At 39.7% G+C, this 14,808-nt stretch overlaps 1 protein-coding gene across 1 annotated transcript in view; it reads left to right on the forward strand.

Annotated features, from left to right (window-relative positions):
• Positions 1 to 14,808, forward strand: part of VWA8 (von Willebrand factor A domain containing 8) — a 350,725-nt gene that overhangs the window by 211,004 nt on the left and 124,913 nt on the right. The window contains exons 29-34 of the mRNA XM_055137059.1: positions 1,023 to 1,222; positions 9,588 to 9,692; positions 10,844 to 10,908; positions 11,496 to 11,621; positions 12,747 to 12,856; positions 13,473 to 13,627. Coding sequence (XP_054993034.1) covers positions 1,023 to 1,222; positions 9,588 to 9,692; positions 10,844 to 10,908; positions 11,496 to 11,621; positions 12,747 to 12,856; positions 13,473 to 13,627 — 761 coding nt within the window. The remainder of the gene's footprint in view (positions 1 to 1,022; positions 1,223 to 9,587; positions 9,693 to 10,843; positions 10,909 to 11,495; positions 11,622 to 12,746; positions 12,857 to 13,472; positions 13,628 to 14,808) is intronic.

Below are 14,808 nucleotides of genomic sequence, written 5' to 3' on the forward strand. Positions count from 1 at the left end.
TGTGCTATCGCTCCAGCCCCAAATTAACATAAATAATTTTTAAAAATTAAAGAATACTTGAATTGGGGCCAGGGCGTAAATAGTGCGAAAGGGCTGAGTGCATACTTTGTGTGCTAGAGGCCGGGATTCAACCCCCAGCACAGCTTGAGCACCACCAGGAGCGACCCCCAAGCACTGAGCTGGGGTCAACATGTGTCACCCTGAGTGTCACCATGTGTGGCCCAGAAACAGAATAACAAAAAACCAAAACAGAAGTAAAGACAAAAAAGAAACATTGAAGCAACTTTTAAAGAAGATGTAATTAAGTTCTCAGATTGTAAAGCTAGACACCAGAGTAAGAACTTCCCAAATCTGAACACAATTTTCTAAAATATGAGTCCTACAGTCATAAAATTTTAAAAGTGGAATTACTTATGATAGTAAGAAAATCCTGAAGGTTTAGTAACTATCTAGGAAAAGTAACTTGAGTATTTATAAGATGTTAATCAACTACTAGGCACTGAACTCACTGAACTTTTTTGGGGGGGTGGAATTGGAGGGAGGTTACACTTGGCGGTGCTGAGGGCTGACTCCTGGCTCTGCACTCAGGGATCATTCCTGGCAGGTTTGGGGATAGAAAGGGGTACTGGGGAATCGATCCTGGGTTGGCAGCATGTCAAGTGCCCTACCCACTCACTGTACTATCACTCTGGTTCCCAGGGAAAAAGACCTTTACTAAAGCACAAAACATTTTCCTTCATACAGGAAGAACTTTCTGACATTGAGGAGTGTTAAATATTTGATGATGTTATGGTGAGACATTTTGGAATTATTTTAGAAGCCACTAGATATTTCCTTAAATAAATAGTTGTGGTCCTATTTAGCAGAGGAACTAAATTGCTTCTTGTGTTGCATTTCAGACTAATCAATTGATCTACACACCATCTGCTAAACTTTGAGGATGGCGAGCCTCACCGGACCTCTCAACCAATCAGAAACTCCACCACACACCAACAACATGAAACCTTTTTTTGTCATTTCAGATAAGGAGGAGAATACTCTCTATGTAGCCACATGCAATCCCGTTTCCTTATACTTCATGAACATGGCAGGGAAAAGTGGCTTCTTTGTGGACCTTTATGACATCTTCCCAAGAACGGCCGGTGGGGTTTGGCATCCATTTGTGACAGTGGCGCCGCTGGGAAGCCCCCTGAAGGGTCAAGTGATTCTCCATGAGCAGCAGGTACTCCCCTCCAGGATGCTCCCCTGATGCCGTTGGGTCAAAAGCAACTTGTGGAATGCCAACAGCAAGAGTGCTTTGCCACCTTCACCTGAAAATATGTCCCTTCACTGTGGTATAGATACACAGTAGAATCTTGTGCGGCTCTAAGAACAAAACCATGCCGGTGTCTGTGGCATGGCTGGATCTGTAGGACACCAGACTGAGTAAAGTCAGTCAGAAGGGAATGGATAGATACAAAATGATCTCTTACATGTGGGACTTCAAGATACACAGCAAGGTCTCAAAAGGGTGAAAGGCCACACAGTGGGAGAACTGATTCACACAATTGAGTCTATGGTGGGGAAGGAAGGGAGGGCTTGACAGTTTGTGGCTTTGGGATCCTTGGGGGAAGGAGGTGGGTACATTGGCGATGTATGTGGTGCTGGGCATGATAATGTATGTGGAAAGCCATTATCCATTATATGTAAATCAAAGTAACTTAACAAATAATAAGGAAACATAAGAAAGTATGTTCCTTTGAAAAGATCTAGGAGAGGCTGGAGTGTAGGAGTAGAGATTATATTTTATCTCACCACAGAAGCAGGCTAATGTATTTTATGTGTGTTGGTTTTTATTGTCTAGTTCTCCCTCTCGGAGAACCCGGCAAGCTATTGAGAGTATCCTACCTGCGTGGCAGAGCCTGGCAAGCTCCCCATGGTGTATTCGATATGTCAAAAACAGTAACAATGATGGGTCTCGTTCCCTTGACCCTGAAAGAGCCTCCAATGCGGCACCCTTGGGAAAGACACGTAATGAGAGGCTGCTAAAATCTCAGGGCTAGGATGAATGGAGACGTTACTGGCGCCCGCTTGAGCAAATTGATGAGCAAAGGGATGACAGTGACAGTGACACAGTGATTGGCTTTTGTGGTTTTTGGAAGCCACACCTCATGGTACTCAGGGCTTACTGCTGGCTCTTCTCTGAGATCTTTCCTGGTGAGGCTCAAGGGACTGTATGTGAAGCCAGGGATCAAAAATGGGCCAGCTACATGCAAGGCGCTACCCACTATACTATCTCTCTGGCGCAGAAGCAGGCTAATACCTAATATTTCTCTGCAGAGTCAGCAGCATGACTTGAATTCTATAAATATGGAAGTCAAAGTTTCTGAGCCTCAAATGTCAAAGGCATTTGAGGCCCGATCATTCTTTGTTACGTCCTCCAGGCTGATAGGAGTAAAGTAGGTGGAGTTTTCAGGATGAAGACTAATAGAAGAGTGTTGAGATCTCGATGCTTGGGAGATAGCATTAATCTGAGATACCTATGACATTCTTTATGCAGAAACAACCATGTCAATATATTGGATGACATTGCCATCGTCTGCTGGGCTGCCAGAGCAGTGGCTATGCCAGGTGGCTAGCGGTCTTTTTATTACATAGCAGTTAGGAGCAAGTGATCTCTGAGCTCTTTACCATACGGGAATTAAACCTATCCACGAATAATATATAGCCTCTTATGAACTCTGAGTACATTTGGGCTTCTAATTTCAGCAGATGAATTTTGAAGGGCCATAATTATGCGGTCCATTGCAGAAATATACTTCAGTAGCTAATGATGCTCAAGTTCCAGCCAGCACTGTTAATGTTGCACTAATGTAAAGTACTGATGCTCAGAATAAGGCTAGAAATAATTCCAAATAGACGACACAGATCAAAAGACAGGCTATATTTCAATTGGTGATAATTGGTCTAAAAGAATAGAATTATCCTCGGAGAGAGAGTATGGGGATTAAGGCTCATACCTTGCATGAAACTGACCCTAGATCATTCCACTCACCAACATAGTCATCTGATCATGATGGGTGCAGCCTGGAGGCTCCCAAGTACTATTGAAATGTGTATGCGCCCAAAAGTCTTGTGGCCAAAAATCACTAGGAATGACTTCTCAACCTCATGAACGCTGCTTGGAAGGACCCCAAAATAGAAGACTCCCCCTCAGCTGAGCTGGCAAAGAAATTAATTTGAAGGAAGCAGGGGAGATTAGACCTTTGGTTACATTGGAGACATCTATTGAACATCCTAATTGGTGAGACTGGAGTTCAATGGTGAGGTCAGAACAAGGGATATAAATTTGGGGATCCCTGGCATACACATATTATTTTGAACTGTAAGATTGAAAGAGGTCACTAAGGCAGCAACAGTGCATAGAAAAGTCCAGAACTCTGTGCCCTGACACTATAAAATATTAAGAATCAGAGAAATGTGGGGGAGGTATCAACCAAGGGACTATGGTACCTCACAAGACAAGTCATGAACCTCCAAAGGAGATGCATCAATTGTTAACTGATGACATGTCAAGTAGCAGAGTACAAAAATTATCCCTTGTTAGTCACGCAACTACCTTGTGACATAGCTGTTGGTTGTATATACATGTGAAAAAACTGAGGTTCAGAAGTTTTAAATACATTGTCTAGCAAATACCTGAGAATTGGAATTCAAACCAAAGTGATTTTATCCTCATCATAATGAAACATCATCCACTCTTTTGGTCACCACAGATTACCTTGGGGCAAAGAATAATTTGAAAAATTTTAAGTATTCATGATAGGGAATTGTTAAGGAAATGCAGTGTAGTTTCTTGCAAGTTATTTAAAATAACAGTGAAAGTAAAGTGTTATTGGGAACCCATGCTTCTATACTGTATCTAATTAAGAGGAAAATAATGAATAAAATAACATGTCAGTAGTTTGCTATTAAGTCAACTTTAATTAGATCCTTGCCTAAATAGTTATCATAAATTCTGAGCTAATAATTTTTACATTATTATTTTCTCCTAGAAGCAGTATTTATAAATAATCAAATATAACTTATAAAAATATTGTTTCCAATTAACATGCATAAAATAAGATTTTAATTTATCCATTCCAACAAACTCAGTGGCATTTAATTGGATTCTAAGGCCAGAAGAATCTGTCATCAAATGCATAAAAGAGCTTGGTGGTTTTCAGTTCAGTAAATGGATCAAATATGAATAAGAATATAAAAGCTGGAGTATTTATTTAAACAGTCCTGCTAAATTTTCAGCTGTCAAGATAATTGCCAAGTTTCTATCTATGGATTCTTTAAAGTACTATTTTAGATATCCAGCAAGAATCTGATTTTCTTTAAAGTTCCACTTATTTGTCAGCATAGCTCATTAACACTCTTCACTTACAGTGGCTTTCAACAGAGAAAATGTGGTTTTCCTTGTACAGAAGTATGTGGTTTCCCCAGCCATCACTTAGCCTCCTTAAAACTATCTAGCATGTTTTTTTTTGTCCAGTTTCACCCATTTTCCAGAAACCCCCCTCAATACCCTGAGTAATTGATGAGCACCTAATCTAGATACTTCCGCTCTCTCTGCCCTTTTGCCTTCTCTCTTGTCCCAAAGAAGAGTCTTAGCTATCTTGTGTTTGCTATCTGGGGGTGGGGAGGCCAGTGGAGACCTCCAAAGCAGTACTCAGGGGCCAGGACCCACTCCCCGTGATACTTAGCCACCTGGACCAGGCAGTTCAACGTGAGGCCCGCAGTGATGGGTGGTGCTCTGGCCCTGCAGTGGGGGAAACCTCCAGCCCACCCCAAAGATGAGAAGCCAACAAGAACTCTGTGGCGCTTGGGGCCTCCAGGACTCTACCATCAAAGCCTGGGTTAGCATCTATTTTACACTCCACTCCTGTCAGGGGAAAGTCTTTTCAATTCGAACAAATGTCGTGCAACTACTTCACAAACGATAAGTGACTCTTATTGCATTATAAAATGAGTTCACTACCTCCAATTCTTTCTTCACCAAAATGAGGGTGGAGCTAAAGAATTGTAGAGAAGTTCTTCTTTTCACTCCCCTATCCCTTGTCTTTTTATAATAAAGCATTTGGCCTGTTCTTCAAGCCTGTATTCTCTCTCGAACACGTAACACACCTCCCTTGCTTGCTTTGATGTTTCTCTGCTGTCAATACACTCTTCAACATGCACTTCCCCTTCTCTCCCCTCACGTCTTCCTAAGTTTCAATGAAAATCATGTTTCTTCATTTAAAAAATTTTTCTAATTAAAAATATAAAATAAAGCTCTGCTATGAATGCACTGCCCTGGTTAGTTTAAGAAATTGCTCAAAAATTCCTTGCTAAAATAAAATCTTAAGTGAGGAAAGGGAAACTTTGCCATGCCTAAAAATAAAGACTCTCCTCCCCTCTGCGCAAGAGATTACTTATTACATCTGCACAAAGTTTAGAATTTCAAACTTTGGGACATTGAGGTCATCCAGAGGTTACTTTTCTCCCAGTCAAAAACAAACATAATAAAACTGCTCGGTGGCCTCTCCCAATCTGCCCGCCCCTCAAAGGAGCACCCGGGCCACAGCTCCATGTGTTGGTGTGTGACGCAAAATTCTATTTTTACACTCAGACAGAATATATCATTAGTCATTTACAGAAGGAAACCATTAACATCTGAAAGGAGAGAGCAACACAGCTCCTTCATGTTGCCAGTTGCCTCTAAAACTAATTCTAAATACAGCAATGGCAAAAAATAAAATGAAATGACCCATATATGTATATATGTATGTTTTCTGTCACTAAGGAAGATATAGTTTTTTTAGTGCACTTATGCCAAGTTCTGAGCAAATGAGTATTAGACCCTAAAAAGGAAGAAAAATGTGAAACTGTTCTGGTTTTTTTTTTCTGCTAGATCGTGTCTATTTAATCATCTCCTGTCCTGCTTAATCATATTTTGGGGGATCCGACTTGAGTTTTCTTTTACATAGAAAAATTAATATTATCCCACTGTAGCACTGTCATCCCATTGTTCATCGATTTGCTGGAGTGGGCACAAGTGAGGGACTTGTGAGACTTGTTACTGTTTTTGGCATATTAAATATGCCACGGGAAGCTTGCCAGGCTCTGCCATGCAGGCAGGATACTCTCGGTAGCTTGCTGGGCTCTTTGAGAGGGACGGAGGAATCCAACTCAGGTCGACCGCGTGCAAGGCAAACACCCTACCCGCTATGCTATAGCTCCAGTCATGGCCTGTGGACAATGTGAGGCCAGTCATGGACCCCGGCATGCCTGGCCCGGGTCTTTCCGGAGTCGGGTTGCTTGGAAATGAAGCCCAAAGTGGGTGGTAAACTCCATGTAACGCTAATATTACCCCAAATAGCTTAAATGTGAAGCTTTCATGTGAATGTCCTTCATTTTATCATCCAAGATGCAGTTCCGCCTTTGGGAAGCATGTTCTCTGGTCAGGAGTTAGTTCAAAGGGCTTGAGCGTTGACTGGCTTTGCCTGCAGGAGGCCAGAGTTCAGTTCTGGCCACTACATGGTCCCCTGAGCACTGCTGGGCGTTTGTTTGAAGCAGTGTGCCAGAAGTATCCTCTGAGCACCACAGGTGTGGCCCCACAACCAAATGCTAAAGTGTAAAAAAAAAAATAGAAGGGAAAAAAAACACATACTCAAAGCAGATTTAATCTAGAATGAAGACTATTTTGTTTGTTTGCTTGGGGGGCTGGAGCAGTAGCACAGGTGATAGGGCGTTTGTCTTGCTGACTCGGGTTCGATTCCTCCATCCCTTTCAGAGAGCTGGGCAAGCTACTGAGAATATCCCGCCCGCACTGCAGAGCCTGGCAAGCTGTACTCAATATGCCAAAACTGGTAACAACAAATCTCACAATGGAGACATTACTGGTGCCTGCTCGAGCAAATCGATGAACAACAGGGCTACAGGGCTACAGTGCTGCAGTTTGGGGGCCACACCTGGCTTTGTGCTCAGGAATTACTCCTGAAGGGCTTGGGGGATTATATGGGGTCTCAGAGATCAAACCTGGATCAGCGCAAAAGCAAGTGCCCTACCCTCTATACTCTCTCTCCCAAACTTTATTATGTTTTCTTTTTTTTTTCTTTTTTGGCATTTTGGGTCACACCCAGCAATGTACAGAGGTTACTCCTGGCTTTGCACTCAGGAATTAATTCTGGTGGTGCTCGGGGACCATATGGGATGCTGGGGATCGAACACAGGTCAGCCATATGCAAGGCAAATGCCCTACCTGCTATACTACTATACTATCACTTTAGCCCCTATTGTGTTTTCTTAAGGGAAACATTGAGATATTGCTATAATTTTCAAACTAATAATACTTTTGTATGAAATGTTAATTTTTTTTTTTTGCTTCTTGGGTCACACCTGGCGCTGCACAGGGGTTACTCCTGGCTTTGCACTCAGGAATTACTCCTGGCAGGGCTCGAGGGGACCATATGGGATGCTGGGAATCAAACCCGGGTTGGCTGCGTGCAAGGCAAATGCTCTACGCACTGAACTATCGCTACAGCCCCTAAAATATTAATTAAAAAAAAATAATCCCTACATAAATAATGTTATAACGAAGGGTCAGAGTATACAGGGTAAAGGAAACTACATGGCATCAATACTAGTTTAATTTTTTCAGCATTTGAATAAAATTAGCCAGGAAAAAAAAAAGACTCTTAAGTCCTAGATTTGTTGACGAATCATTCAACAAATGATTCTTTTTTTATATTATTTTCTTTTATAGTGTTTAATTTTTCAAAATTTCTTTGACATTAGTAAAAATTTGTATATTATTTTTAAAAATTCCCTATTACTAGGGTTGGAAAGATAGTATAAGGGCAAGGTGCTTACCTTGCACATGGCAGACCTGGGTTTAATCCCAATACCCCATATGGTCCCCAAGCATCGTTGAAGTAAGCCTAAGCACAGCTGGATGTGGCCAAAAAAAACCCCAAATTTACTGTAATCAAATACATTGTAGAGGGCAAGGACCAGGCTAGTTCCTCATTGTATTCTCTTTTTGTTTTAAATAGACTGCTTGCTAAATATTATGAAACAAGTGAGCAAATAGTTTGTATTTTATCATCTTTATTTGGAAAATATATATTAAGCTTTTTAGTGTTTGTGTCTTTATTTCCCCCAAGGGAAGTAAGTGCTTGAAATGAAAAGCTTATAAGATGGGATAGCTGGAAGACAAAATTTAGAATAAAATTTAGAGTAAAACAAGACAAGAAATAAAAGACGATTGTATTTCAGTGAGTCCTATAAAATAACTCTTTGGTCTTGCAACTTCTATGTCTAATTTTCAGAAATATTTTAGTCTTCACTCAATTACTTTTTAGCACCTTTCTAAATATTTTCCTGGATTTCTCAATTTTAAAAACTTTATGTTTTTGTATCATTTTAATGCTTGGAACATTTTAAAAGTGCACAAAACTTTTTAAGTGTTTCTATTATTGAGAGATAATTCATCCATGTGCATAACTCTAATTAATGATGCTGGAGGAATCACTTGTTTGTACATTAATAAAGCACCAGTTATGAAAGTTCTCCAAGCTCACTGATCTTTAAGATGAAGAAACACTCATTACTAGCTAGATTCTTGTGGCCCTTGATATTTTCTTATTAATCCATCTTTTTATTATCAACTTTTTTTTAATTGGACCTGGATTTGAATAAAGAATAAATGAGATTTAATTTGTATGATGTAACTATTCAAATGTAGTTTTGATTTGAAAAAAGTAAGTGGTCTTTTGAAAAGGAAAAATTTCTTAATTTCCTCATTACTATATAATAAAACAGAATCATGATTAATCTATTCTGTGTTTCAAAAGGGATAGGTTTTAGATAAAATCTTTTATCTAAAATAGGTTTTAGATTTTTTAAAAAAAAGGATAGAGAGAGAGAGAGAGAGAGAATGTTCTATGCATTGCCTAATTAGAAATGTCTTCAAAAAGCTATCAAATACTTTGAGTTCTTTAATAAAAGGTCAAACAGTCCCAGAAGCATGGTTCTCACTTTTCATTGGCTGACCCCGATTTGATCCCCAATAACGCACATGGTCTTCCAGGCAGTGCCGGGGTCATTCCTGAGCACAGACCCAGGAATAGCTCCTAAGCACCATTGAGTCTGGTCCCAAGACCCAAAAATAAATAAATAAATAAATAGGTAAATAAATAGATAATCATCTATTCAGGAGAACCCTTTTGTGTTTGCATGGGGACTATTTTTTATCCCTGCTTTATTGTTGTTGTCCCCCTAGAGTCTCATAATCTTTACTGTCAGGTTACTAGGAGAATGCTGTTAAGAAATATACATTAGGACTGGAGCAATAGCACAGCCCATAGGGTGTTTGCCTTGCATTCGGCCGACCTGGGTTCGATTCCCAGCATTCCATCTGGTCCCCTGAGCACCGCCAGGAGTAATTCCTGAGTGCATGAGCCAGAAGTAACCCCTGTGCATTGCCAGGTGTGACCCAAAAAGGAAAAAAAAATCTACATTAAAACAAAACAGAACAAAACAAGAAGCTGAATCTTGAGCTTTTCACTCTCTCTTTCCAGAGCAATGTCATCCTATTGTTGGACACCATTAACCGAACCATTCGGCGTCTCATCCTCCCTTCAGATGTTACATCTAAGCAGCCTTCCTGGTGGAACAAGGAATCTGTAAGGAACACTGCCTTGGCTTGTGGAGCTAACTGCCTAGAATATGCAGCTGTAAAGATGTAGACTTGCCCATCTTTCTCAGTACCTCATTTAGGATAAAGTACAAGTGATTATGATGCACTGAAAGATGTAAACAGGACACAAGTAGACATGGAGGCACAGATAATCAAAGACCCATGACTCCTTGTAGTATCTGTCACAGGCACAAGAAAGCTAATCAGGCCTGCACTAATAACAGTACAACAGCGTAAAGTGTTTGAGTATGAGACTTGTGACTGAGTCTTAAACACTTTAAGCTATTGTCTAGTTTTATGCATAGGCTTTGAATTTTCAAGAAAAAGTCCAGGAGTGTGACAACTGATTTCATCTGCTTACCATGTTTGTTTGGTAACTAAATTAAGAAATAAACATTTTAGGGTATCCCAAGATCATTTATTCTATCATTTAAAAAAAAAAAAGTTATTGCCTTAAAATAAGATTTACCCTCTACCCTGCACAACTGCATATATCATCTGAAAAGACCACGAAGGGGCCAGAAAGACAGTACAAGACTGGTCCCCTGGGCACCTCATATGTGAAAACAGAGACTTTTTAAATGGCAAATATAAGAAACAAGCATTTTCTATGCCTCTATGTTGTATTATAAATTCCACAGTTAGGGGCCAGTGAGATAGGACAGCAGGTTAAGCACTTGCTTTGTGCACAGCTCACCTAGGTTCAATCCCCAGCACCCCATATCATCCCCCCCTAAGCCTCTCCTCAAGTGATCCCCAAGTGCAGAGCAGGAGTAAGCCCTGAGCACTGCTGGGTGTTGTGTGGCCCAAAAACAAACCCAAAAATTTCATAGTTAATCACCCAGTAGCATGTTTAGCTCTAACCCATATTTGGCTTTTTAAAACATTTTTTTTCATTCTGAAGATATTTTAGTGTGTAGTTCATAATAGATTTTGAAATATATTTTAATCCATGCTACCATTAGAGTCTTGAAATGGATAAATAGATGGATATGTATGAAAAATAGATAAATTCTCAGACACATACATGTTTTATGTGTTGAAGAACTTTAGAAAGGAAAAATCCAAAGCAGCCAAAGATGCATTGTGATATCTGATGATATATAGTCTGAATAATATGTTCTGTTCTGTCTTTAGGAAGTTCACAGAATGTGTAAAGAATTTTCACACAAAAACTGGCTTGTGTTCTACAAAGAAAATGGGTGAGCTCTTCATTGTACAAGCTTCTAACCAGGGTTCTTACTTTGTCCTTTCTGTCTCCGTTTAAAATTATGCTTATATATAATAAAACCAGGGTAATCCATTTATGAATGTTATTGTAAAAGTCACTGATCCCACATTATAGAACATTGGCATGAGATCAGAAGTTATCTGGGGCTGGAAAGATAGGTTGGGGAGTAGAAGATAGAAGGTTGCTTGCTTGCATGCTGACCCCCAGCCTTTCATATGATGCTGATCCAGGACTGAGCCCTGATGTGGACTCCCCACACACACACAAATAAATTTTAAAAAAGGAAGAGAAGTTATCATAATTCTGTAATCAACTATTCCTGGCCTAGCAGCTTTGCTTTTCTCATACCTGATTCTTATGCTTGCTTTTACAGAGGTGAGAAATGCTACGACTATTTTCTTGGTCACAGTTTTTCTATGCTATTGTTTTGTCTTCAAATCATGCTTTTTAGGGTTACCTAAGATGTCATGGAATGATTGTGTCACGATGACTCACCCATTTTCCTACTACTTCCTTTCAGACACATTTCTTATACCTTTTTTTTTTTTTCTTTTCCAGAAATGACCTGACAGTGCTGGATGTCCTGGAAGGGCGGACACACACCATCTCACTTCCCATCCACCTCAAGACAGTTTTTCTGGTGGCAGAGGACAAATGGCTTCTCGTGGAGAACAAAACTAACCAGTGGGTTCTGTCTTCCTGGATCTCTCTCAGGGGCCTAACTGGCAGGGAGAGAACCCGGGGCCTCACACATGTGCCAGGGAGTGAACCCGGGCCTCAGACATGTGAGACTTGTACTCTGGCATCAGGCTTATCTCTAGTCCCTTCTTGCGTTAATCTTGTCAATTCTTTTTGTACTTGGCATGATTTCTCTAGGTGAAAATTAGAAGTCAGGACAGGGTGGATTAAGGAAAATTAAATATCACCTCACAAAGTAGTTTTTAAAATGTTTTATAGGCTGAAAGTGAACTGATGATAAAAAAAAATGGTGTTTATGTGATCCATATTTCTTTGGGCTTTTGTCTTATAGCACATTGAAGATACACTGAATTTTTATGGAACTGGAGATACCTGGAAATAGTTTTTCAGTTTCCTCTCTCTTAAGAGGGCCACATGCTCCACGCCAGAGCTGTTTTTCATCATTTCATGAAACCAACCCTTAAAAGTATCTCTATATCCACATGTCAGATGCTCTTATTTGGCTGTGTTGTTTGTGGGGCTCCCTCCACATCACTGTGCCCTGCTCTGTGAAGGGGACCCTGTGTACTCTTGACATAGAGTGACAATTAGGTTGCAGCCTGCTCCCCAGGTTTCTGTATCCACAGTCTCCTTGCCCCTCTGATGATAAACAAAAGTTACTTGCTGCCAGAGATTTCTGGCCATTTTTATATCCATATTTCTGAAGTCTTAAAAATAAGCACCTCAAGGAGATTGATAGGAGCCAGCTGAGCTTCTGAGTCTTGGCTGGGCACAAATCCTACTGACTTGCTGATCAGTCGTATTAACAGCCCATTCCAGCACAATAAGGATGCATCTCATTGACATGCATCTCATTGGAGTTACTGTTTTTTTCCTATCTTAAAATAGGAAAGTGTAGAAAGTGCTGAACTTTTAGCTCTCACTTATTATTGCATTGTTTTCTGCAGTCCTCTTTATACACCAGGGTAAGAAACTCTTTCATTCATAATAAAACTCTAAAGCTGCCAGTTAAACTCAGGAGATAAAAAAAGTGACTTTGAGGGAAAATATGTTTTCCTTATCTTGCTTCAGAAAAAAAATGAAACTTTTACTTGAATGCTTTGTTTACAGGAAGTATCTTTTAACTAAGCCTGCACACATCGAGTCTGAGGAGAGTGGGGTCTGCCAGTTGTACGTGTTGAAAGAGGAACCTCCTAACACAGGATTTGGAGTTACCCAAGGTAACACTGTGTTCTTGTGTTTATGGCTATAATGTTGTATGCATGTATACATGCTATCCTCCAAGATAACTTAAGAATGATGATATCAACATGTTAAATTTAATTCGAGAGAACACTTAGTCACCACACTGGAAGTAGTAAACAAAATCTAGCAAATCATAATTTTTATTTCCATTAGGTTCTAAGTCTATTTTTAAATAGTAGCTTTCCTTTTTTACACAAACCACCAGGAGTTGTACTTAATTTGTCACAGTTTGGAAGGTGGATAATACATTAGAGGGAGAAAATTCAAAATATATCATTGCCTCTACTTAGTTTGGGCCATTCTACATCATTTTAACATCATTTCTTTATATATTAAATATAATCATATATTAAATACTCTTAACATGTAATGCTAACAGAATTTCAAGTTCCAAAAATGCTTGAAATCTCTTTGAGAGGATGCCTTGAATGTATAAACTTGAGTATTAAGCCATAAATACACTATAAAGTTTTTTCTCATTTTTAAATTGTGCTTTTCTGTTTGAGTTGATGAAAATGAAATTGTGCAGAAATCAATCCCTGGAATATTTTAGGGGTATATGGCATGTCATATTTCCCTGACATTTTTCAGAAACAGATCCCAGCGTACCTCATAAGATTTCAAATAATCAGTTAACACCTGAAAACCTAAGTGCAGCTGTGGGACAGAAGATTGTCTCTCCCAACCGAATTCTCTCAGATGAGAACAGTTATGCTTCAGTCATTGTTGGTTTCCCAGATCTTATGGTAAGCATCATTTTTTTTTTAAGATTTGTAAATAAATATACTGGCCAGGGTAAAGTGCTAGCCTAGAATGCAGCCAGCCTAGGTTTGATTCCCAACACTACATATGGTCCCTTGAGCATCACCAGGAATGATGCCTGACTCAGAGTCAGGAGTAAGTCCTGAGCAGCACCAGGTGTGGCCCCCAAAACCAAAAATAAATAAACATTTTGTGCAGATGGCCTAAATCTGTTAACCTGTGGGGGTAAGTTGAAATGTAGTGATTATTTGCTGAATATTTCAGATCAAGTCTGTATTCCAAGTCAGTCATTAAAAAAAAAAAATAAAAATGTATTCAAGGATCAGAGCTCTAGTACAGTGGGTAAGGCATTTATTTGTCTTGAATGCGGCTGATCTGGCATCCCGGCATCTCATATGGTTCCCCTTGTACCATCAGGAGTGATTCCTGAGTGTAGAGCCAGGAATAATCCCTGTGTGTTGCCAGATGTGGCCCAAAACCAAAACCCAAAATTAAATAAATAAATAAGTAAAAAGTCTTCAACCCGTGTGGCTTCATGACTTTAAAAAAACTAATACTTGAAGTGAAAGACAATTTTATAATTTTGCAAGGCAAAACCGATAGTCTCCATATGTGGAAATTTAGTACACTTTCATGCTTAACCTACTGAGTCTATATTTTGTGAGCACAGACTATTTGTATTAACCTTTTAAAAGCTCCCATCCTCTGCCTCGTATACTACTACCACAAACATTTTTATTACAAAATGGTACAAGCCTACCTAATCCTTGATGAAACAAATTCTGACTGAATATTCTCCTGTGTGGTGGGTACCCTACAACAGTACACAGGGAACTAATTTTAATTTAATAAGGTCACTAGCTCTGGCCTTATTAAATTAAAATTAGTATACGAGGCAGAGGATGGGGGCACCTCCTTCATGAGGAGGCCACTCTGTGTGATGTGATTTTTAGGTCCAATTCAAAGGAACTCTAAGTTTTGTAAAGAAACACGTGTAGAAGATTATACCTCCCAGGTCACAAGAGTTATGAGTTAGGAACTGGTATTTTATTTCTTTATTGTCCAAAAGAGTTTTTTAAAAGAATGTTTCTTAAGCTCTACATATTTGAGGCCCGGACTGGAGCAGTAGCACATGTACGGGCATTTTCCTTGCACGTGGCCAACT

This window comes from Sorex araneus, chromosome 1 (assembly GCF_027595985.1).
Source record: "Sorex araneus isolate mSorAra2 chromosome 1, mSorAra2.pri, whole genome shotgun sequence".
Taxonomy (NCBI): Eukaryota; Metazoa; Chordata; class Mammalia; order Eulipotyphla; family Soricidae; genus Sorex; species Sorex araneus.